A 24,721-nucleotide genomic window follows, 5' to 3' on the forward strand; every position below is an offset into this window, starting at 1 on the left:
CTGGCGGCGCTTGTCCGGTGCCCGCGCGCTGCCGCCACGCAGCCGCCGCCCTTCTCCCGCGCCCGTTTTTAACCTCCTTCGCGTCCCGCGCAACGGCTCGCGGGCGCCGTGCGCATGCGCAGCCGCGCCGCCCGGCCCTTCCCGCCGCGCGCGCGCTCGCCCCCGGCTCCCCGCGCCGCCGCGTGGGCGGTTGCGCGCGGCCGAGCGCCTCCGGAGAGGGCGGGGGCGGTGCCGGCGCCGCGGGAGCGCGAGGGCCGCGGCGGCGGGAGCAGCAGCCTCTCGGCCGGCGGCAGCCCCCGGTGCGCGGCCTCCGCCAGCAGCGCGCTGCCGTCTGCTCTCCGCCTCCCGCCGGGGACGGCTTCAGGCAAAGCCTCCCTCGGCCCCGCGCCCCCCCCCAACACCCCCCCCCCCCCCCCCCGTGTTCTTCTCTCCGCTTGGTTGCGTGTGAGGTAAACTCGGCGCCGGCGTTGCGTTTCAGGTGGGGGGGGGGGAAGGCGAAAGAGAGCGGGGAAGGCACTCACTCCCCCTCCCTCCTCAGCGCCGCGGAGCCCCGCCGCTCCCTTGCTTCTCTTCTCCTGGCGAAGTAAAACAGCCCCCCTCCCAAAATGGGCTGCACGCTGAGCGCCGAGGACAAGGCAGCGGTGGAGAGGAGCAAGATGATCGACAGGAACCTGCGGGAGGATGGCGAGAAGGCGGCCAGGGAGGTCAAGCTGCTCCTCTTAGGTAAGAGCTCCCGTGAGGTGAGGGTGCCCCGGAGGTAGCCCCCCCCCCAAAGCCGTGGGGTGAGGTGCCCGCTCGCCATCCGGCCCTGAGGTGAGGGCCCCTGCCGGGGCGAGGGCGGGGCAGGTGCCCGCCGAGCCCGCTCGCAGGCAGTGTGGCACCCGCGGATGGCTGCCAACACGGCCCCGCGTCTCGGCGTGGAGGGCGTCTGGGCGGTGGGAGGCTTTCCTCGGGGAACGGGGCAGAGGCACCGCTGTTCTGCCGTAGTGGGGGGGATGCTTACGGCTCCTCAAAAGTTTTCGGGGTAAGGGGAGGCACAGCAGCTCGCTCAGGCAGGTGGGTGCCTCGGCTTGTCGGGGTTGGAGGCAGCGCCGTCCTGGGTAACGGCACGGCATAGTGAGTCCCGGGGCCCTGGTTTAGAGCGGGCCCTAACTTCCAATATGGAGAGGATAGCATCTTAAACTTTTGACGTAGATTCTGTGTATCTCTGCTCAGAGGAAGGAAATTTTAGGTTGGAGGATGTTTGTTATTAGTGTTTCTTGTGGAGCCGAACATCTCCCAAACTTTTGCTGTAAGAGTAAGGTACAGAAGGCATCAAAGGAACACAAAGCAAAGCATCGTTTCATTTTTTGCATTGTTTTATTTTTGTGGAAGTTGCTTATGTTGCAGAAATCTTACGACGGGAAGTACAACCTTGATGGGGATTCTAAATGTATAATCTAGTGACTCATGCTATCGTGTTCTTGAGTTCTCATAAGTGCTTGAAGATAGCTTTTTTGTATATTTTAAGTCATACGCTTCTGTGTAAAGAAAAGTCGGATTTTTAAAAATTACAAGAAAAAAGTGAGGATTTCGGTTGGAAATACCTTTGTGCGGGACTAAAACTACCGTACAGCTTGCGAACAGCTGAATGCTGTGAGATTTGCATTGTATTAATGTTGTGGGAGTTTTGCAGTTATATGCCGTGTAAACCCGGCTGGATCTGTCTGATCCGGAGTTAAGTAGCTGTTGAGTGGCAGTTTTCCTCGTGCTACCCTTCCCCTCCCAGAGGTACAGTTTCAGGCAAACTTTTTAAACGACTGCCCAATTTGTCACTCCCCTCGACTTTGATTTTTCTGGATTGCTCGTCTGCAGTGTTCTGTTCACTTTAAACGTTGTAGTAGACCTCTTAAATAACTTCTTGCTGTTGCTGCATTCTAATATAGCTCCAGAAGGGTACAGGAAACTGAAGCGCTCTCATGTGTAGATGAGATGAAACAAACCTAGTACGGAAAAATCATCCTAAAATGCGTTTATAGATTTAAAATTTTGCTTGTGAGATAAACATTTAAAGCTTTCTTTTTGGTTTGTTTTCCAGAGAGTGTTAGGCTTTTGGCTGGTACTTTGTCTAGTCCTACAGACCTTTGGAATCCTCAGATTGTTGTGTGGAAAGGTTATCCTGTATGCGAGCAATAGCGGATGTTACTGACTTTTTCAGAGTCAGAGGTGGCAAAATAATGCTTTGTATGCCTTCTGGCAAGTCATTTAAAATGTTTTTTCAGTATTTTCCTGTTCTGTATGGAACATGTAGTCTGGTAGTCATCTTCCTCTTTCACCGTATTCTGTGGATATGGGTCAAGTCCACATCTATAGAAAGATGCTTTAAACTTGAGAATGAATTTTGTCACTTTTCAGTTGTTTAGTGCTCTTATGCATAAGTCATGCGTTACAAGCTTTTATTTTTAAATTTTATAAATTCTATGTATCTAATACAGAAAAGCTTTTGAGGAAAGTATGTTTTTCTCCTGAAATCTCATGAAATCTTAGGATATGGAACAATTGCTCCAATACATGTGTTTTCTAAATTTTTTTTATATGTGTTCAGTATTTCCCACTCCCCTAATAAAAAGAGGGGTTAAATCTAGCAGGCTGACTTGTTAGGATTAGTGTTTGAATTATTCTTTAAACAAAAACTGCCTAAATGTTTACTGAACTCAGGATGAGGTTTTGCATATACACCCATGGATGCATTTGTGTATTTCACTATGAAAGTTTTTCTGTTTCCTTGCAACTGTGTCAGATGTCTTAAATGTTATGTGAATGCTTTATCTGATGGTGAAACTATTTAAATTTACTTCCACTAGAGTCACTTTCTTCTCATCGCTCACTTTCCCAATTGCTTGTTCAGCCCATATGTCATAGTTTATCATCTACTCGGTTGTACTCCTACATCTATTTATGGGCTTGTTCTGCTAAAAAGATACTGAAATAAAAAGAAAAGTACAAATTGTGGTCTGCTGCCAGGAAAATACAATGTGTGAGAGGCATCTAAAATACCTTGCTTATGTAGAAAAAGAGCCTGTAGCTGTACAGCTATTGACCCAATCAGACAGATTTATTCCAACATCTACAAAAGCTGTACTTTTGTGTGGTGATTAGAGAATCCTACTGAAGCTTGAGCTAGGATGCTCAACTGAGGGAAGATGTGTTTATAAAATCAGTCTATTTCTAGCCTTTAAATTTAATTTATTCCATTATATGCTTTTCAAAAAGGTTTTTCTAAACCAGGAAATTGCAGTGATTTAATTACAGGAGAGATGTGACATTGCTCTACCTAAACCATGACTTTGTGAACAAAATCACTGCTCCATGTTAGATTTAGATTTTGTTGTCCTGTTTCTGGGAAGAAGCAGACATATTTAAGCTGTGAAAAATACTGTTGGCCTGGATTATCTAATCTATTTCATTCTGTAAATACAGATTTCAACCTGTAAATTGGTGTATCGTTTTGTGCAAATTTGACTGCAGGTCATTTGGAATAAAAATACTGGATTCTGAACATTATCTGCATCTAACAATATTTTAACCTTGTAGTTCTGTGCACTTCAATGTGCTATCCCAACAGCAGGAGAACCTTTTCTGGAAAATTTGAGAACTGTCATCATCATGAGAAGTAAGCTGAATTTGAGCATATAGTTTGTAAGCCAAATGGAAAAATGCTTGTTTATACATGGAATTAGGTGATTTTATTTTTTCAAATCATTAAATAAATGAGCTTCTTCCATTTAAAATTATTTTCTGTCAGTGGTTGACAAACAAATACTTGCATTTTTTGTTGAGTTCCTATGAAATATAAGTGCGGTCTAGTATATTGTCCAACACTAAAAATGTAACATACAAAATTACTTTTCCTTAAGCACTTCAGTATTTCTGTGTCAGGTTGATGGTTCCTAAAACTTCTGTTTCCTAATTGTTTGAAGTAATACTTTGTTTTATTGTATTTTTGTTGCTGTTGTTTCTTGTAGGTAATCTCATATACTTAATGTGAACAAGATTTTTGAAAAGCAGTGTATATTTTGGCTGGCTTCCAAGCAGAGAAAGCAGTAGGCCTGAGTTGGTTTTCTTTTCCATGGTTCCTCATCTTAACTTTTAGTGTTCAACAAATAAAAATTCCAGTGATGCCTGCAGAATGAATGTAGTTCTACTTGTGTTGGGAGATGGTGGTTCTGTGTGACTGATCTGTGTGCTGAATTAATATACATGTGATCCAGATCAGGTGTGGATTTGCAAGTACGTTTCTGTTGAATTAGCTAAAGCACATAAGACTGAATTTATGCCAACTGCAGGAGAACAGGCAGTACCTCATTTAGTAGAAAGCCTTCTGGTATGAGGTTAACACATCAAGTTTTATGAATACATTCAAACTGGCAGCGTGAGTTTATAGGATTAGTGCTTTGTCTTCTGGATTATCAAATTCTTCACCTAATATAGCAAATTCAGTGTTCAGATATGAATGAAAAAGGCAATCGATACGTCTTAAACTTCTTCAGGGTTGGATCCTGGGATCTAGGAGGTCACAGACTGTATACCTGACAACTGTAATTATCTGTCTTCTTTCTGGAAAATCACGTTTGTAGATTTAAGTTCAGTGGATACCTTTGTACTCATGATCAGCAGAGCCACTTTTCCATTCCTGAATAGATCCTTGTGATTCATACTGGAACACTGATATGTCACATTCCTAAAGATGCCCGTGTTTTAACTTAAGCCAGAGTACTGCTTTTAATCTTTTTCACTGCAGTTCTTCCTGTTCCCTAAGGCAGTAACCAGAACAATTCTATTCAGTTGTTCTTCTAAATCTTCAAATTTCAGGCATCTTTTTCTGGCTGCTTTTTTTTTTTTTTTTTTTTTTTGTTACAGACCTGCATCTTTCTGTCTGCTCAGTCAACCGACTCCCACTGCATACTCATCTTTTCAACAGCATGATCTTTGCAATCCTTGGCAATACCTGCCTTTCTGCAGACCTGACTGCACATAGGAATAAAAAAATGTATATGCTGTTTGTACCATACTTCTCTTGCCTTCCCTCCAGAGTATTTTCTGTCTCCATACTTGCAGATAAAAAAGACTTTAGAAGTCTGAACTTCTCAAAAAAGCAGTATTCTCACAAACAAGTATTGCACATTTCAGAGATGTTGACCTCATCTTTTTTAAGTTATGCCAGCCTAGTCTAAAACATTTTTTTGACAAAATACTTCCTGTCTCACCTTTGGAGACAACTATCTATAGATATTTACAAAGTTGACCTCTTATTTAAAAGCTGTTTTGTCATACCTAAAAGAAGTGTTTAAAGTTTGGGGTGGTTTTTTTGTTTGTAGGTCTTGTTTGTCTCCCATTCTCCCCCTCCCCCAGCTTTCTGCCTGTCTGCTTAGGTTTATAGAGAGTGCTAAACTAGGAGCTCTCTTATTGTACAGTTGGATTCTGGCAATCAGGATGTTATTTATGTGGACTTTTATATCTGATTTTGTAGTTAAGTCAATGAAGTCCTCAACCCTTTGTACTAAATATAACAATAATTTCAAAGAACAAAGTCAAAATTACTAGATTCCCATAGTGTAATAATCACCCTTGCTTTTGTGAAAGGAGGCTCATAGATGTACAGAAAACACAGACATTCAGTTACCGTTGTGTTTGTATAATTACAGTTTAGGGGTTTTTTTGTCTCTTTCGATTTTAGTTGGTGTCATAATTTACATCATCATCATCATATTGGTATTTAATGTGTGTATAGACTTCTTCACTACAATGCAAATTATCTTTAGAGATGTCAGGTCATCTCTTGCATTATTATTTTAAATCTTCATTTTGGAAGTTTCTTTATAAAGTCACCATTTATGTTTGTATTATGATTTTAATTCTTTAACATTCTTAGGAAAAAATTTACTTCAGTACATGTTTCAGAAAGCTAAAGAGAAACTGCATGTTTTGTACTATGTCATGATACTACTAATGGTGACTTGGCTTTTTTTGTCTCTTGATTAAAAAGTGTAGTTATGGATGTATAAAAATTACTTTTTACTTATCTTTTCCATCAGGCATTAAGGCTTTTTAAAAATACTTTAAGAGTTAGAAAACATTTTAAGCTTAAAAAAATACTTTCCTTCAAGTTGTCTTTTAAAAACAATGTAATGCTTCTATTCGTGCCCCCCAGCCCTAACCAAAAAAGCTCTGGTAAGGTTCTTGCTAAGCTGTTCACTCACAGCATCAGTGGTGCCTCAAGACTACACATAAGTTCTGTAATACACGGTCTTAATTAGTTTCTTCCTACTTTTTCTGGCAGCAGTTTATTGTGCCATCACTGTGCCGATAATGTCAGTTGACTTCAGTCCTATAGATTATATTACTGAAATGATTGTGTATTTAAGCTGTTTGTGAAGTTATTTTCAACTCACTTCGGAACTAAAGTTTACAGTGTAGCTCCTTGCGGAGTTGTGTTGGCACAACTTGAACTCAGGCTTTGTGCTTTAAAGAGTTAGGCTGTGCTGATTTATATAATCATATTGCCAAGTGGATTGTTCCTTTGCCATATTTTACCTTATAGTTGTTTTGGTCCTCTGAGAAGGAAGAACTGAGTAGTTGGCACATCCTAAAGTCTGGCTAAGTATTTTGAAACCAAGCCATGAGTAGCTTCAGAGGGCACAAATTTCTGAAGTCAGTTTTGCCGCTGAGCTTGATGGTTATATGCAGTGTTTCCTGTAATATGTTATCCTGCAAATGTGGAGGTAGAAAACTGGAAGTAGAAAAGAGATATTTAAGATGTTCTGTTAAGTGTGAAGTTTTTCTGCCATGGAAACGCTGAAATAAAGATCTGAACTGACTTGATAATTAGCTATTAAGTTTTTTTCCAAGATGTGCATAGAAGAACCTGTATTGATGAAAACTTGCTATTCTGAGGTTGAGTCTTAGTCATTGTCCAGCTTTACTGAGCTCAGCTGTTCTATTTATTGCCTTCTTTGCTCAATGTCCTACTGTTACTTAGGCTTTGGGTAAATTACTGTTTTGTTATTCTGTAAGTGGAACTTAGTTGGCTTCACCTGAGAGATTCTGTATCCAAAAAGTATTTACGTTAGTAATGTATACAGAGAGCAGCTGGAAAAATCAGAACTTTGAACTTGTGCACACAAAACCTCTTGCTCTCACTATTCAGAAAAATACAGAGTTTTTGAAGTGGCTCAACCGATACTGGAATTTATTAGACAATTAAGGCAAAACCAAACTTTTTGCTGACACTTGTGTACTAGGAATGCATGCTTCTGCAATAAAAGATTTGAACTAATTTCTTAATGCTAAACATATTCTCCTCGTCCATTAAGTAGGAGCAGACAAGACAAAATAATATTTCTTAATGAGAATCAGGATGGGAAATGAAGGAATGATATGATGTCATAGACTAATTATCCATGTTTGTGACTGTGAGTTGGTGATTTGGGAGATGTTTCTCATCGTCATGGCTTTGCCCTCAGAATTTACAAAGCTGTGGAGCCAACTTCAAAGTCTTTGGAATTATCTATAGCTCAAATGTGTAACAGGGGATAAAGTTTCATGTGTCTGTTCATGTGTTCTGTGCCAGAAAAATTGCGAAACAGTCACCTAGTGTCACGGATACCCATGTGCATTATTCCTTGATTTGAAAATGTTATCTGTTCAGGCCAAATTCTAACTTCCCACTTTAATTGATGGCTTGTCCCTTACTTGAAAACCATATTTCTGTGTAATTTTTTAAAATTTTGTAATATTATTATTTTTAGGATCTCAAATGATGGACATTGAACATTTAGGAACCAATTCTTTAAGAGATGTTAAATATATGATAGGCAAATGAATTGTTTTCCTTTCTTGGCTTCAGTAATTAAAGGATCATTGAAGCTCTGAATAACACAATTTCTTGTATGTTTAGGGATCAACGTAAAACAAGTAGAGGTGTTGACATATATCTATGGGCACTGTGTATTTATATTTAGAGATGTATGTAAACTGCAGTATTATATGTACCTATATAAATTGATAGTGAAATTAGGAAATACTTTTTGTAAAGCTACTTATTTAAAGAAATCAACACCATTTAAACATACAGTGTTTCAATTTAGAATTAAACTTGACCTCATTACTTTTTCTTGCGTGCTTTTGAGAAATGTAGTATTGCATTTGAAGTGAGAAATATACTTAGCAAAGGTACCTGATGAAATCTTTAGTGAAATGTAACAATATCTAGGCAACCAGAATGGTCAGGAAGTCTTTACAATCATTGCTCTAAACAGATTACTTTTAAAGAAGAAATCAATGTACTGTAATGAAAATTCCTGTTGAAGCTGTGAAGCAGGCTTATAATTTTTAATGTCTTCTAGAATTTAAAACTGTCTGTTTCTTGAGATGAAAGTACTGTTGGCATCAAATGGCTACCTGTAGCCCATCTTACCTTTCCAAAATCGATAAAATAATTTCTTGCATACAACTACTTGTTTTTTTTACATGGATGAAGCTGTTTTAAGTTGTTTGGCTCATAATAGGAGGTGTCACGATTGTAAGGAGGTTCTGAATCTCGGGGTTTTTTTTAACATTTTCCAGTAAAAAACTCAAGAGGTTCTTGCCTACTTTCTAAATCCATAGCGGAATGCTGGAAATAGCAGTGCCTGTTGTCTAATAAGCAGTTGAGCCATTCTAGAAGCTCTGTGTTGCTCAAAGGGAGAGTGCTCTTGCAGCATCTGACGGAATAGTTTTGCCCTTCTCTGGCACTTCTAAATACTTAATCCAGTTTTGTTCTGGTTTAATAGCCAGATTGGCTGTCCAGTTTGGACTTAAGTTTGCTGCTGAAGTGGACAGTTTAACTAGTACTTCATCATGGTCTGGTGAGGACCTGAATAAAAGCATGCTGAGGAGAAGAGATACGTGCCTTATGCATATAGCCTGATGGAAATGCATAGCAGTGGGTGGAGGGGAAAATGGTTGCAGAATATAGTCTTTCAATTTCTGCATTTCTGTGTCACAGTGTACTGTAGAATAGTGTTAGGAATAATGTGCAATTGTGTTCACTTGCAAGGTCCAATTGGTAGACATGTTAAACTCTATTCAGAACCCACTTATTTCAAAACGTCGTCGCTGGAATAGGAGATGGTGCCAGTCTATCTTAAGGAGTGTGGTGATTAAGGCATTTGATCAGAGAATGGAGGTAGGGGGTTGTTTTCATTCAAAGTCCAAGGAGTCTCAGACCTATGTTTCCTTATGCTATTCTAATTTACAGGTTGTAGGTTTGACTAGGAAGAATCCTGTTCTACCTAGCACTTTGTGAAAGATGCAAGATGGTAGTGGACAAGAAGCATAACTGCCAGCTCAGTGTCCAGACAGTAGAGAGTGGAGCCATTAGTCGCTAGTTAAAACAGTAAAGTTGTACTAATATTATAAAGAGCATGCAGTGTGACTGTAGTATTGGAATGCAAATTTAAAACTTGCTATGACAGGAGATAAATATTTCGCAATATCAGAGTAAACAACAATTGTCTTGAGTATTTATAGATTTTTATTTAATTAAATGTTATTTTGAATGCTCGTTGGTTTCAGAATCTACCAGCTATGTACTGTACAAGGGTGGACTGAAAATAAACTGCTAAGTCTCATTTAAGTGTTGTCTTGTATTCTTGATGCGTTAAATATTTATTGAAGTGGTTTGAAAGTGTCTTTCTCGGCTGTATGCAGATTCAGTTACTGATCCTTAATAAATCTGGTAAACTCTTGGCAAAACCATTATATGCTTTCTAAAGCTCTTGGAGACATTGACAGGGATTCCTTCTAATGTGCTTTAGTGCCTCAGCTAGCAAAGGGTGTCATTTAATTCCTAGATGAGAGACTACTTAGGTTATTTTCTGTCTTCTGTTCTGGAACATGGGACCTTTTGGGGTTCAATTAGATTGGGCTTTGGCAATATACTTGTTTAAGGCCTAACAAGCTGCTATTTGTGTAGGTATCTAATTCCTTGCTCTGGGCTTGTTGGGTGCAGCTGCCTGTTTGAATGGGTTGAAATTTTCATATACTTCAAAGGTTTCTCACTTTAATGAAAGACCAGTTAAATGCAAAGTTTGTTTAAACAACAAAAAAAGCTAGATTTTTTTCTTTTAGTACTGTTAATCACAAATAATATTGTGCTTGTAGGTAGCTTTGTGGAAAGTGCGTGTAACACAAGAATGGTTGAGTGTACACATGACTTTTCTTTCCTGGTTCAAATACAAATAAGAGTTCTGAAAATGTTTACTTTTGAAAAAGATCAGTCTGGATAGCTAGATCTTTTCATTTAACATTTCAACTCTGTAAGTTTGTAATCCTTACAATTTTTTTGTGGAGGCCTTTCTGTAGTCAATTTAGGTCAACTATCAATATGCTTATCCTCCTTATTTTTGTGTATCTTAGTCCTTGAGCTACAAGATGAAAAACTGTTAAATTAGGTGTGGATGAAGACTGACAATTTATGTGAACTAAAGTTTATTGTACTACTTTTACAATAATGGGCTGACTTTTGGTATAACTGCATTTGCCCTGGTACAAACTTTTGACAGTACCCCATTTATGTCATTTGCAAATAATGCCTTGGTGTTACATGACATGTAGAACTTTGAATAAAACAAGTTGAGATTTACTTGAGAGATCGTCTTCCTGTTTTGATACAGAGTGCACACACTTTGCTCTCTGATTTTTCCTGACTCTTTGTACACTTAGTAATAGGAGGTAGCAGGGGCAGTCGGATCTGTCACAATTGTAGATGATATAACAGTAATGTTGTTCTGAGTTGCAAGTGGAGTCTGAGATGAAAATATGTTGTAAATTCCATGCAGTTACTCTACCTCTGCAGTGGTGAATTTTTTTGTAAAGTATCTTTGTGATTAATGACAGTCTGCTTAGTAGTAGAAGTTCTCTCTAGTATCTCAGTCACTGAACGTATCATCTGTGCACAGCATATTTATAGCTCAGTGAACAGTAAAAGGCCATGAAGGCCAACCACACTGTTAAGAAAAATGTCAGGGCACTCCAGATTTCTAGAGGTTCATTAGATAAATATTTAGAGGTTTGAATGAGGCATGCTGTACTTGTTGGCGGAATTTGGCAGTAAGTGTCTTGGTAAACATTGTAAGAGCAAAGGAGGTGGTTCTTTCTGTTGGAGCACTCATCATTTGTGTCATGTATTGTGGTCATACACAATGTCCACTCAAACTCATGTTCTAGAAGGTCTTTAATCGTGTTCTTTCATACGATGATTTCAAATTAGGTAGTGATTGATTTTGAGTGTACTACTACATATCGCAGAAGATAACCGCTTTAATTTTTTTAAGTAACAAATTTAAATCATGTTTTAATTTTGAAGATAAGACCAGTTATTTGCTATTAGTGAAATTCCATCAGAAACACTAATGAGTTTCTGGACTTCAAATTTTGAGGAGATTCCAAGATCTTATAAAGGATACTTGTGTGGAGGCTGGCCTTTGATACATTTGAGTAGTCAACTGATAATCTTACCAAGCTGCCTTCATAATTGACGTGTTAGATAAATCTGGAGCCACAAATCTTTTAGCCACTGGTGATGTGATATATCCGGCCGCTAGCGTGATTACTATTGTTTTCCTCTTTAAATGTGCATCCATTCCCTTATTTAATTTCTGGTGTAGGTAATAGGTTTATCTCCAAACTTTTTAGTCTTGGCTTCTCATGATGGTCCTTCCGGGTTTGGCACCTCACACAAAGGAAGCTGCTCCTATATCTTAACTCAAGAAAATGCTTCAGATCTTGAAGTACAATGGCACTGTCCGTCTAAGGCAATGATACTGTTTTTTAAGAGTTCTCTTGTACCTTCTCAACAGATGTGTCTTTTAAAAATAGATTAAATTGCAAGGTACCATATTTCCTTTTGAACGTTTCACAGAGTTTCTGAAATATGACACTTGGGATTGTACTGATATGGTCCTTTATATTGAGGCAATGAGTCCGCAATATGGTTATGGTGTGATACACATATTGATAAACGGGTTCCTACTACATAGCAGTAGCTGTACAGCCAGTAATTGGAAGCAGTTGAGGATTATTAACTATAAGAACAGTTTTGAAGAGCTAAATATTTTTATTCAAAAGCGGCATGCGTTCAAGTGTGTTGTACATAAAACTGCACATAAAATTTCTGCTAAGGTGTCTGCTTATCATATGCATCAAATTCAAAGCCAAAAGATTTCATAAAAAGATATTAAGCACCAATAGAAAATTTGGAATAGCTGGAAAGTCAATTCATACTTCTGAAGATAAAGATGTGAATAAAAGTTAACCTTAAGGTCTGCAAAATGGAGTGTGTGCTGTTTGTTTCACAATAAGCTTTATTTTTTAGAATTCATTGAGTTCCAGAGGTTATACTGAATATAAATCCATGTTTTTTCTTTGTTGTTTCAATACTAAACTAATTAATACAGTCTTTATTACTTGCTTATGTGTTGACTATAGTAATAGCCTGGGTATCTAAGAAACTTAAAGCAGTTTATTGGAGGTCCAGGCCTGAATAAACACACAGGTTGCTAACAGGAGTTAATACGTGTTTGCTTCTTGAGGTAACATTTTATATTAACAGTTTTCTTAAATGATGCTTTATATATAATATATTGACTATGTTGTTGTGTACTATCGATTTCAAATATCTAATAATAAATAACTAAGAGCAATACTGAAGGCACAGGAAACAAATAATTAGTTGTAATTAATTCCTGATTTGTTAGAAAATTAACAAAAGTGACAGTGGCTTATAGATTTAAATGGTGCTGCTTCTGTAGAACTAAGCCTACATGCAGATACTGAAACTTTGAGAATTATCTCAGGTCTTTTATCTGAGTCAGTGTTATAATTTTAGAATCTGTCACTCCTGTGGTTTCAACCAGATGTAATCTGGGATTTACACTCTTGCTGCATGGCTAAATTACTGAAATATTTTCTTACAGGTATTATTCATCAGCTTCTTTCTTAACTCATTCAAAGCTTCCTGGCACATTCAAATTCCAGTAGCTATGGAAATTCCAAGACTAATGCCACCTTGTAAGTAATGAGTACTGTCAACCTTCGGTTGACTATGTGAAAACAGTTGGGAACGGGAAAAGGATCTTAAACTCTGTCAGTGGCAACAGCCGCCCCAGATTTAGAAGAATAGATAAGAAGTGTAACTTCTGGGTGGCTTCAAAAAAGGGGAGTGAGGCCACAAGACACACACACCAAAAAAATGATTCAGGGAGATTAAGTGGTGTGGGTTCTGGTGTCAGAAAATGTTTCATTTAGTGGTCAACCTGTCTAGTGGATGTGTAACAGCAAGTTTTCGCTGTGGGTTTCTTGTATTAGCATTGATGTATTTTGGATACAGTAACAGTGATTAGTAGCTTGAATTCTAATTTAAGTCTCATGTCTGTTAATGTGATATTAACATTAACATCACCTATGTCATAAGGTGATTAAATTTAAGAGATCATAATTCCAAGCTATCTGCTTGTTGTGTGCTTTTGTAAGAGATTACTGGCCCTGTAGCAGAAACACTAGAAGTCACTGGGCATTTAGCTTGTGCTGTGACCAGTGGCAGCTGAGCAACAGGCACCATTCATTGTGTGCTTTCTACTGTGAATAACATCTGACAGAGGATTGGATAGGAGAGCTGTGAGGAAAGGACTTTACAGTAGGTGAATCTACCAATCTACAAGACAATGTGTTTTGTCTTAAATTTCCTGTGTGTCTCTATGTTACAGGTTCTGGTGCATGTCTTCTGTTATACAGTCTGAAAATTTGACACGCATCCATTCAACATTCTATATTAATTATTCGTGTCTGTACTTGAGCTCTCTTCTGGCAACATATAAAACTATTCTTCTTGTTTGTGGGTTTTGTTCATTTGTCTGATTTGGTAGTTCAAAGCCAGCCCTGTTCTAATCTTCAATTTTTATCTAACTTCTGTTAATATAGTTTTTTTCCCCAAAAATTTAGTCTGCAGTTTTTTCTGTGTTAGTGTTGCAAGGAGTATATTTGTGCTATTAGGAGTTGTTTTACTTGACAGTTGGTTTCCCCCAGAAAGGGATGCATTTTGTTTTATTTTGGTATTTGATTAGTTTCTCCAGTAAGCAATTACTAAATGCTTCACAAGTTAGAAATACTACTATTCAGATCTCAGGACTTACAAACAGCAGTTTCCGTGCTTGGGTGCATAAAACATTTGTTCTAGAAATTTGTAGTTCTGGAATGCTTGCTATGTAGGCAGTGTGTGGGATAATAAATCATGAGACACTGAGTAGTTTAAAGTAACATTTTTGCTGACCTGTTATTTTAAATCAAATTATAAAATACTTATTTCAGTTCTCTTTAAACACAGGCGTGCTCCATTTGGAAAGTAAAAGAATATTTTGAATCTGATGCTTGCTACAGTTTCATGATAGTGAGTCATAGGATCATAGAATCATTTAGGTTGGAAAAGACCCTTAAGATCGTGTTCAGTGAAGTCTATCTTTTTCATACTTTTTAGTAAGTTCTTGTGGAACTGGCCAAATAGCAGTTTGGAGAATCACATACTGCTTTAGCTGTTCCTTAAATTTATTTGAGCTTTGCCAGCCCTATTCAGGGTACTATACGTGAGGTTGGGCTGTTAAATGTTTGTTTTGGTTGGTTTTTTGAACATGAAGATGCTTTGATTTTTACCTCTTTCCAAAGTTGAAAGTTGGCTTTGAGAGAAAAATTATAATACAAATTAAGTCTCTCTTATTTAGCTGAGCTTCAGATTAACTGTGCCATGGGTGGTGCAGAAGGGGTAGTCATAGGCCTGGGTTTAGGTGCTAGATACGAATTCACTGAGTGCTATCATAACTCATGCTGGATCTAGGTTAAGTGACTGCTTTGGATAGCACCAATACTAGCTGTGGAAGTATTGACATGTGAAGGTAGAGCTTGGTTACTAAATTTTGAGGCAGAAGACCCATCAGATTATAGTAGAATCCATGGAGAAAACCGTGGTTCAGCCATTTCTTGTGTTAAATTGTGCTGATTAGTTAAGTTGGACATGCTTTGCTTCTACACTTCGTCAGTCTGCATAATGAAGCATAGGGATCTATCTGCTTCCTGGCAGGCAGGTGTGGTAAGAGTATTAGACTTAGCTGAAGGTATATTCCTACTGAACTATGAGAATAAAAGTTTTAAAGTTGGATTTTCATAGGATGTGTTGCCTTTTTTTTTTTTGTGCTGAGGAGTGCATAAAGGACACAAAGTGTGCAAGAGATGAAAATAGCGATCAGTTATTAAAACTTTCTTTTGTCAAAATGATGACCTAACAGTTAACTTACACTTGCATTTAAAATTAAGCAAACAAAAAATGCCCACCATTCTTACAAATGCAGAACTGATACACTGCTGTTTTTCAAGGGAGAGCAGCACTGTCATGTCTTTTTATTAATATTTTTTATGTTATACATAAAAAGTGACTGAGCCAATAAAGACTGTCTGTTCAAATTATTGGCAGTAGTGAAGCTGAAGTCAAGTATCATGCTTAAGTATTAGGCAATAAATAGCATCCTTTACTAGATGATTGAGGAATATAAAATCAAGTCTGTCTAAATTTGGGTAGGGTTTGGTTGTGACAGTACAGCTAGCTCTGACATTTTATATGCAGCTGTCACTTGAACACTGCTTGCTCCTGTCTAAAACTTTTTAAACTAGAGTTAGTTCTCATTTTGCTTTATGGGCAACTTACACTGAGATAAAGGAGGAAATTTTACAAATGCATCCATCAGAAAACCTGTCTGGGCTCTGCATTCAGGAGTGCAAAAATAATGACTCTTCTTTTAGTATGGGACAGTAAGGTGTACTTTTTTTACATAATTTGCAGAGATTATTAGGCAAGCTGCAGGCATTTTAGCATGCAGGTTAAAGAAAAAACCCAAACCAAACACAGCTGTTTCTATTTTGCATTAAATAAAGTGGGGGAATGCATCTTCCAGGAACTCACTGTTGATGTTACATACTCCGTAATAAATGACTTAACTTTTTTTCATACTTATTATGAGTGTTTGTGGTTATGTTACTGAGAGACCCTTTATGAGAATTCTAGGTATTTGATACATGTGTATTCCAACACTGTAGAGAAACATGCATATCTGACTTGAGAAGAACTTAACAGAAAGTGTATTACAAAACAGTTAAATTTTGATATTGTGACTAGCCCTGACAATGACCTGCTTGTTTAGTCAAATGTGGCAAATTTTTAACAGAACAGTTCACAAGATTATGTAAATTAAATGCTGTTGTAATATTTAGTAATATCTCCAAAATTGATGTTGAATGTAGGGTATATTCTTCAAATTGTTTGAATAAAAATATTAACCCAATGGAAAAGATAGTACATTCATTCATAAAGCTGATCTTTAAACTTTTGTCCCCTATTTGTGCTTAAGTGCATAATTAGGTATTTACAGATTAAGTGTCAATTTGGTTTATAAATGTTTTGGGTGTCACAATAACAAATCATTTTTGTACTATTGTCTGTTTATATTAATAAACTGATAGTGAACTTTCATGGTAGCTCAGAGTCTGAGAACTGTTGCTATTGTATAAAGAAACTTGTGAGTTTATAAAAAACTGGTCTGTTACTTGGACATTAGGTAAAGATAGCATTAAGCAATCTTAGGTTGATGTTGACGGGCCTACTCCATTCCCTAGCTATTTAATTCTTCAGCACGCTAGCTTCTGTTGGTACTAACACTTGTTATACTGTGTGTTGGAGGAAGTCTGGCCACATCAGTAGTACTGCTGGGGAGGATGTGGGACAGCTTTTGGCAGCCAGTCTTAAATTGGCTTGAGCCTGTCATGAAGCTACATATTTATTTTAATAGGAGGAATATCCCAAAGGCATTACTATACAGTAGTCAAAGTACAGAAATATTCTGTTATACTGACATCAAATAATATTTTAAGTTGGAAGAAACCTCTAGAGGTCAACTAGCTCAATGCTTGGCTCAGAGCCAGGCTAACATCAAAATAGATAAGGTTGCTCAGAGCCTTTCCAGTTGAATCTTGAAGATCTCCAGGGCTGATTTTGTACTTCCTCTATGTGCAATTAGTTCCAGTGCTTAACTTCTTCCGTGGGGATCGGTTCCCAGCCCAGTGAAACTGCCTGTGCTGCAGCTTCTTGGTTGCCGAACTCATACACACCCCCCACATGCCCCCCATAATCTTTCCAGGATTAAAAACCCCTGTTATGTGTAGCTTTTCCTGCTATGCCATGTGCACCAGCACCCTCCTCAACTAAATGACCTACCGTTTTTTGTCTATTTTATTAGTATCTCATCTACTGGGTGCTGAGGGGGGAACAGTACGCAATACTCAGATACAGCATCATGAATGCTGACCGCTGGGGAATAACGGCTTCTTTTGACTTGTTGATTGCAGTTTTGACAGTGCAGCAGTGGTAGCTGTTGGCCAGGGTCAACCCAAATAGCTACACAGCTGCTTGATCACTCTCCTCTCCCTCAGGATAAGCAGAAAATAGAAGGAAGGCGGGAAGACTTGTAGATCACGATAATGACATTTTAACAGGGAAAGCAAAAGCTTGCACACACAAGAAAAGCAAAAATAAGGATTAATTCCTTGCTTTCCATTGGGAGGCAGGTGCTTGGCCACTTTCTGGAAAGCAGAGTATCAGCATGCATAATGGTTGTGTGGGAAGAATCATAGAATCATTTATTGGAAAAGCCCTTTAAGATCATCAAGTCCAACTGTTAACCTAACACTGCTAAATCGTGTCCCTAAATGCCACATCTACACATATTTTAAATACCTCCAGGCATGATGACTCAACCACTTCCCTGGGTAGCCTGTTCCAGTGTTTAACAATCCTTTCAGTGAAGAAATTTTTCCTAATATCGAAATTAAACCTCCCCTGGCACAACTTGGGGCCATTTCCTCTTGTCCTATCACTTGTTACCTGGGAGAAGAGACTGACACCCACGTTGTGACAACCTCCTTTCAGGTAGTTGTAGAGAGCAATAAGGTCTCCCCTGAGCCCCCTTTTCTCCAGGCTAAACAACCCCAGTTCCCTTGTCTGCTCCTCAGAAGACTTGTGCTCTAGACCTTTCACCACAGCCACCCCTCCAAAGAATATGGCAAAGGTTAAGACAAACACCATAACCACAAATGTCCACCATTCCTCCTTCTTTCCTCGAGCTTTTACTGCTGAGCATGGCATCCTGTGGTATGGAATATCCCTTTGGTCAACTTTGGTCAGTTGTCCTGCCTGTGTCCCTTCTCAACTTCTTGTCTGCTCCCAGCCTGCTCACCAGGGTTGGGGACAGCATGGAAAAGAGAAAAAAGCCTTGATTCTGTGCGTGCGCTCTTCAGCAGTAGCAAAAACTGTAGTGTGTTATCAACACTGGTTTAGCCACCCAAAGCACAGCACCATTGGGCTGCTGTGGAGAAAGTTAACTCCATCCCAGCCAGACTCAGTGCTGCAGCCTGGTATGTGGTTGACCTTCATTGCCACAAGGGCCCACTCTTGGGACTCTTCAGGTTGTCGATCTGCACAGTTTTCTGCAACGTTGTTCCCTAACCCATTAATACTAAGTCTGTATTGTTGCATGTGTTATTGTGTGTCACTTGCAGGACTTCACATTTGTCTCTGTTCACTGTCATGAGATTCCTGTCAGCTCAGTTCTCTAGCTTGTTGAGGACCCTCTGTTCTCCAACAGTGTGACCCCTTCATGGCCTTCCAGGCTGATGTCTCCTGCAGACTTGATGTGGGTGCATTCCATCCTGGCTTTCAGGTCATTGATGAAGATATTAAACTGTATTAGCCTAGTATCATCTCCTGAAGATTGCCTGCTCTAACTGGCTTCCAGTTAGATTTTAAACTGTTGACCACAAGCCTTTAAGTCTGTCTGTCTTGGCAGATTTTCAGACACCCTGAAGTTGATATTTGTCCAGTTTGGTACAAGGATGCTATGGGAGGTGGCATTGGAAGCCTTATTAGAGTCAAAGTAAATTACATCCAGTGGTGTCCTTCATCCCCAAACCCAGCTGTTTCCTCATAAAAAGTTAATAATTAGGTTCAGTTTGCCCTTTGTAAATCCATGCTGGCAATTCCCAGTCATTTTGTTCACGTGCCTGGAAATGACTTCCAGGAGTATTTGCTGTATAGTTAGTCTGAGGTTAAGGGTGAGGCTGGCTTGCCTCAGATTCCCCTTCCTGCCCATTTTTTGAAGATGAATAAATACAGCCTTTATCAGTCACTTCCCGTGGTCACAGGGACCTCTAAAGAGAGTTTTCTTTGTTTATATTGGAATTGGACAACTGGTGATCTGTGTGTATTAGAAACACCTGTAGACTGTGTGAAGATTATACGCACTTCTACAAAACCATCTGAGAAAGATGAAACGTAAGAGGGAGAATTCAGCATAAGTCAGACAAAGTGGGAGCATGCTGTCTAAAGGGATTAGCTCTCAGCTCTTAAGAATTCCATATTTTTTTCAGAGAATGAAGCAGACTAAAGAAAGTGAAGGTAAACTAAGGGGGTTGAGACAGCAAAAACTGTGGGGCTTTTTTCCCCCTGTATGCTGACACATTGTTTTTGTAAGTTTTGTATTTTAACATAATGTTTGGGGTTTTTTTATTTGTTAAGCATTGAGAATTGGTATCAGCATGTCTGGCAAATCTCATGCAATCTGTTCCAGCGAAAAGTAGTCTGACTCTGTTGATTCATTATTACAAGGACCAAAAGATGGTTGCAAGGACTAGAACCTCGAAGAGTTTGAAAATGTTCATTTGCAACACTGAAGACCATTATACAGTGTGAAGAACTCATAAAGGAGGTTTTTGGTTAGGTGCTGATTAAAATGGCAGAGGAATTGAGCTTCAGCCCCCTTTGAAGTTGAACAATTGATCATCTGTTTGCATTAGAAAACACCAGCAGACTCTAAAGATTATGCTTGCTTCTATAAAAAGCAAAGATTTTTTAGAGCTGAATGATTTGCTCTTAGAATATCTTGATTTTGAAACTGCTCGGTCGAGATACATTTTCATATTAAAAATTAATTTGTAACAAATGTACTTTTAACTGTTGAAGGTTTTTATATTGGTTAGGCATTTGAAGTGTAGATATTGAATGTATTTTCAAAGATTACTAAAAGTCTAATGAATTTTCACACACTTATTTTTCAGGAGCTGGTGAATCAGGGAAAAGCACAATTGTCAAACAAATGAAGTAAGTATGGTGAAATACTGTGAAAGATAATTTTTTTTTTTATTTGAATAGAGAATTTATTTTTTTTCTTCCGTAGGATTATCCATGAAGCTGGTTATTCAGAAGAAGAATGTAAACAGTATAAAGCTGTTGTCTACAGCAACACCATTCAGTCCATTATTGCTATCATTAGAGCAATGGGAAGATTGAAGATAGACTTTGGTGATTCAACCAGGGCTGTAAGTATTGAAGGACACCCATAGTTGAAGTACACACACAGATATACAACTGAAATATCCATTCATTTTCAATTTTTGACTGTTTCTATTTCCTGATCTTCTTTGTAGGATATCAAGTTTCCTTGAAAGCTAAGTGGGATTGGTCTTTATATGGCAAGGTGACCTACAGAGCAATCATCACTGGGTTGATTCACAACACCTATTTGGTTTAGATACAGTTCTCCAAATTCTGTCTAAATTTGGAGAAATAAACATCTGAGTTTTAGGGAGTTTCTGAAAAACATTAAACTATGTAGTCATGTCTCCCTATTTGTATGGACTTGGGGGGCATTATGTTCTGTAATTCATTTAAGTTAGGCATCTTCACATTCCTTAAAAGACACAGCTTAAATAGGTAGGCATCTAGCTATTGTCTGCGCTTCTCTATTAGGTCATAGGCACAGTGACGCCTAAAACATGTGCACTTTCTGAGCTTGATCCTGTTTCATACTGATTTCCAGTGTGGAGGACTTTATTTTACTTGAAGCAGACACATGGGCGTAGCCCTGCTGCTGAAAAAAGTATTCAATTTTTTTCATTATACCATATGGACTAAGGATTTTTCCCAGGAAATAGGAGACTTTTTTCTAACCACCTCTGCACCTTTTCCATCTCATTTCATCCAGTGTCCTGCATACACACCTCTGATGGGTCTATTTGCCATTCCACCTATTGAAGCTGGTCTGCAGAATTGATTCTTTGGCTTATTGTTTCTCCAGTCCTAACCCTATACTGTTACCTGGGGTGACCCTGATTATGTCCATGTCTGGTCAGAAGGTTAGATGCTCTGTATCTCTCAGTAAAATGGTTAACTTAAGTGGTTTTGCTTCTCTGGTTACAGCAGTACACTCTGTCTGTAGTGCTGAAATTGATCACCGAAGTTGTTGGTCTGAATAGCACTGAAACTTAATTTGGGATGTGTGCTTTTATTTTCTTTCTATAGAAATCAATGTCAGAATATGGAATGCTCACCAGTACAGTTTTTGAAGCAGGAACTAGACACATGGCTTTCTTGCAGGAAAGATGGCTTTTTTGCGGTTCATGTGTTGAAATAAGTATGTAAGGTAGTCAGAGGGATATTTTGTCATAATTAAGTTCTTTCTGTCATGTTAAAGTTGAATTACAGTTTGGGATTAGAGGAGGGTCTTAAGAAGTAGCATGTAAATTCTTCATGACAAAGTCTTGTGGTCAAGATTTTAGTGATTGCTTAAAAAGGAATTTATAATTATTAGAGAGTATACTTTCAGTGACCTTGTGAAATGCTTTATGTATGGTTGTCATAAGGAAGACAAACATTTGTAACATTACATAAGGTGGGTCATAAAGTTGCATCTGAAGTTTAAATCTGATTGGCAGATGTGAATTACTAGTTAATTTTAATTTTGCTCTTTTGGTAGTTTTTTTATGTACATACATTAATTCTACCTAAAACCTCTTCAGTTGTAGCCATTACTAGTAAAAGCTTTGTTTTCACTGGTTATTCCTTTCTGTTGTCTTCCCTTAAGCTCAGAGTTTTCCAGGGCAGCAACAGTATCTTATCACATGTTAGTTTAGTATTTGTGCAATGAAGTCCTCTCTGGAGTCTGGCAGTTAATGTTGGAAAGAGGCAGATGGTAGACTCATGTTACTAAATACATAGTAGGAGAAAACAGAGGAGGAGTAAATTTAGGTGTTAGCAGATAAAATGACTAACAAGATGATTTTGAGGGCTGTTTTATATATGATACCAATTTGATGTAATCTGAGTTTTTTTGATTTCAGAGAGCTATATAAATGAGGAGTCAAACTTTTGTCAGGGTAGCTGTCCATCCCTTTGCACTTAGGCAGGTCTTGGTGGTCCAGATTCCTTTTTCAGAGCAACACTGCTATGGAACATCAGTGTTAGATTTTTGCTAGTTATAAGGTCAGAAATGGAAAAAGGAATTCAGAGCTTGTGGTATACATCAGTCTCACTTCAAAATAAAAAAAAATAGTATGCTTATTCCTCGATTATTGTAGCATAGCCTTTTAAATTGTATTCTATTTGGTTGTAATTATGTCATTTTTCAGCAAAAAACCCTCGGAATGTAACTCCTGATAAAAACTGTTACATTCAGGCTCTTTTTCTTAAATTTCTTAGGGTTTTACTCTAAAAGGGATAATTTTGTTTGGAAAATCATAATCTCTTATTTGTGTCCTAAGACTAATGGTAAAGCAGTGAGTCGAACTTATTTTTTTAAAGTTACTGAAACAGGGGAGCACAGCAGCAGCTTCAGTAATGGTCAGTCTCAAGACTCATGTATCTTCCTTTGTCCTACAGGACATTTCAGTACGCAGGTAGAAACTGTGTTTTGACAAACATATAGTGAACGTGCTTTAAAGGACTATGGACCACTTTCTGAATGTGAGATTTGCTGTTATTAGCTAGAGAGATGGGTAAATTAGTTTCTTTACATTATCTCTGTTCTGAAATCTGGTATAAAAATAATGACACTAGAGAGGAAGCTGCCTCATTCCAGTATAATTAAAGAAAACTATCTGTCATTGGTTAATAACGAAAATAGGACTTGATCACTGCATACTACCTCACTGCTGGTTTTGTAGTACTTGTCATCCTTAGAGAAGGGAGTATGGGGGTAACAGAGACCACTTTTTATTTTAATGTTTGGGCTTCTAAAAACCTGAAATTGATTCTTGTTCCACCTCCCCTTTCCCTTTCCTCCCATTTTAGAGCATGTAGATATTAGAGCTATTTAAAACAGAGTAAGTTTTGTATATTTGAAAGTCAGACTATGTTAGGTATAAAATGGCATAATCATTCATGACAAAATTGACTGTCAGTTTCTGAGCTGTTTCCACCATGTGTCTTAATATATTGGCTCTTCCTCAAGGTCTGCTACTTCTGTGAGTTGTAGGTCCTTGGCATTTGCATCCACAAACAATATTCAAGACCAGAATTGTCATTCAGGTTTCTTCTATGCAGGCATATTCCTCAAACTACAGTCTGTGTGATCTGACTATCCAATCCTTTGATCTTTACTGCTCTGTTTTTTGTGTAATTATTAGTGCAATCCATTGAATTTTTATTAGTTGTCCATAATTTCTCCTTTGCATGTACAGTAATCAGTATTCTGTTAATTTCACAAATACTCATTTTTAGATTTGTAACTACTGTAGCTTTCAAAAGACTTTGAACTGTGTATCAGATACCTGTTGTTTATAACTACATACGTATACGTATAGTTATATATAAATCTCTTCAAGTTTGCATTGAGTTGACTGAACTGTAAGCTTTTAGCTTTCAAGCTGTGAGTATCAGTATTAATCCATCTATAAATAGTTTGCTCTGTTAGCTGTCATAATCTTTGATTATGAAGTCCACGGCAGACAGTATCTTTAGAAGGATCATTACTTTCTGTTCTTATCCTGAAAATGTTTTTTCTCACAGCTTATTGTTTGAACAGCAAAGGTGACAGAACCGGATTTATCTACAGATTGTATCTGTATTGTCACTTAATGTTTTGTGAGAATAACCTTATATGTTACTTTTTTAGTCCTCTTTCTTAAAACACTTTCAGTTCTCAGCTGATGTGCCTAAGTCTTTTTTTCCTTACTCCTATCCAGTATCATCTGTTCTCTTTCTTTTAATTATTGGACAAACAGTACATGCTGTGGGTAGCAGTTAACAAGCCACAAGTATGCTGATTTTTCTGGCTCACATACCTTGGCACGAGATCACATACAGCTAATAACCAAGGTCAAGTGGCTACCCACATGAGAGTACTAATGTGGATCTCTTTACCCAGCTGCTATCTTCTTTTTTCTAGTACCTTACAGGTCTAACATTTTTAAGTTTCCTCAGTCAGAATTGGATGAATGTAGCCAGCTGGTTGGATTCTGTTAAAGGAGACTGGTGGATTGACACCCTCTAGTCCATTAGCCTCACTCAGAGACAGTCATTATTTGGTCTCTTAAAACTCTTGATGTTTGCTTGATATTGTATTACCTAGGAAACTTGGTCTCTGTAGAATAATTAAGGTAATGGATATTTGTAACTGATTTATCTGGAAAGGTTTTAAGAAGGATTTTTTCTATTTCCTGATGCATGCTTTGGAAAGAAATGATAATTTGTCACTTTCAGAGTTGTTTTTTTGAAGCTTATGTGTTTTCTTCAGTTAGTCAATATACATCTGCATTTCTGAAGGTTCTAGTATGT

At 38.3% G+C, this 24,721-nt stretch overlaps 1 protein-coding gene across 2 annotated transcripts in view; it reads left to right on the forward strand.

The window, feature by feature from the left end:
• The first annotated feature begins 423 nt into the window (after positions 1–423).
• GNAI1 (G protein subunit alpha i1) overlaps positions 424–24,721 on the forward strand; it is a 36,068-nt gene continuing 11,770 nt past the window's right edge. The window contains exons 1-4 of one of the 2 annotated variants that reach the window (XM_074903410.1): positions 424–449; positions 539–723; positions 20,227–20,269; positions 20,346–20,487. In XM_074903410.1, coding sequence (XP_074759511.1) covers positions 606–723; positions 20,227–20,269; positions 20,346–20,487 — 303 coding nt within the window. In that variant the 5' untranslated portion in view covers positions 424–449; positions 539–605. The other variant, XM_074903409.1, reaches the window with a different exon arrangement.

The sequence above is a fragment of the Athene noctua genome, chromosome 3 (assembly GCF_965140245.1).
Source record: "Athene noctua chromosome 3, bAthNoc1.hap1.1, whole genome shotgun sequence".
Lineage (NCBI taxonomy): Eukaryota > Metazoa > Chordata > Aves > Strigiformes > Strigidae > Athene > Athene noctua.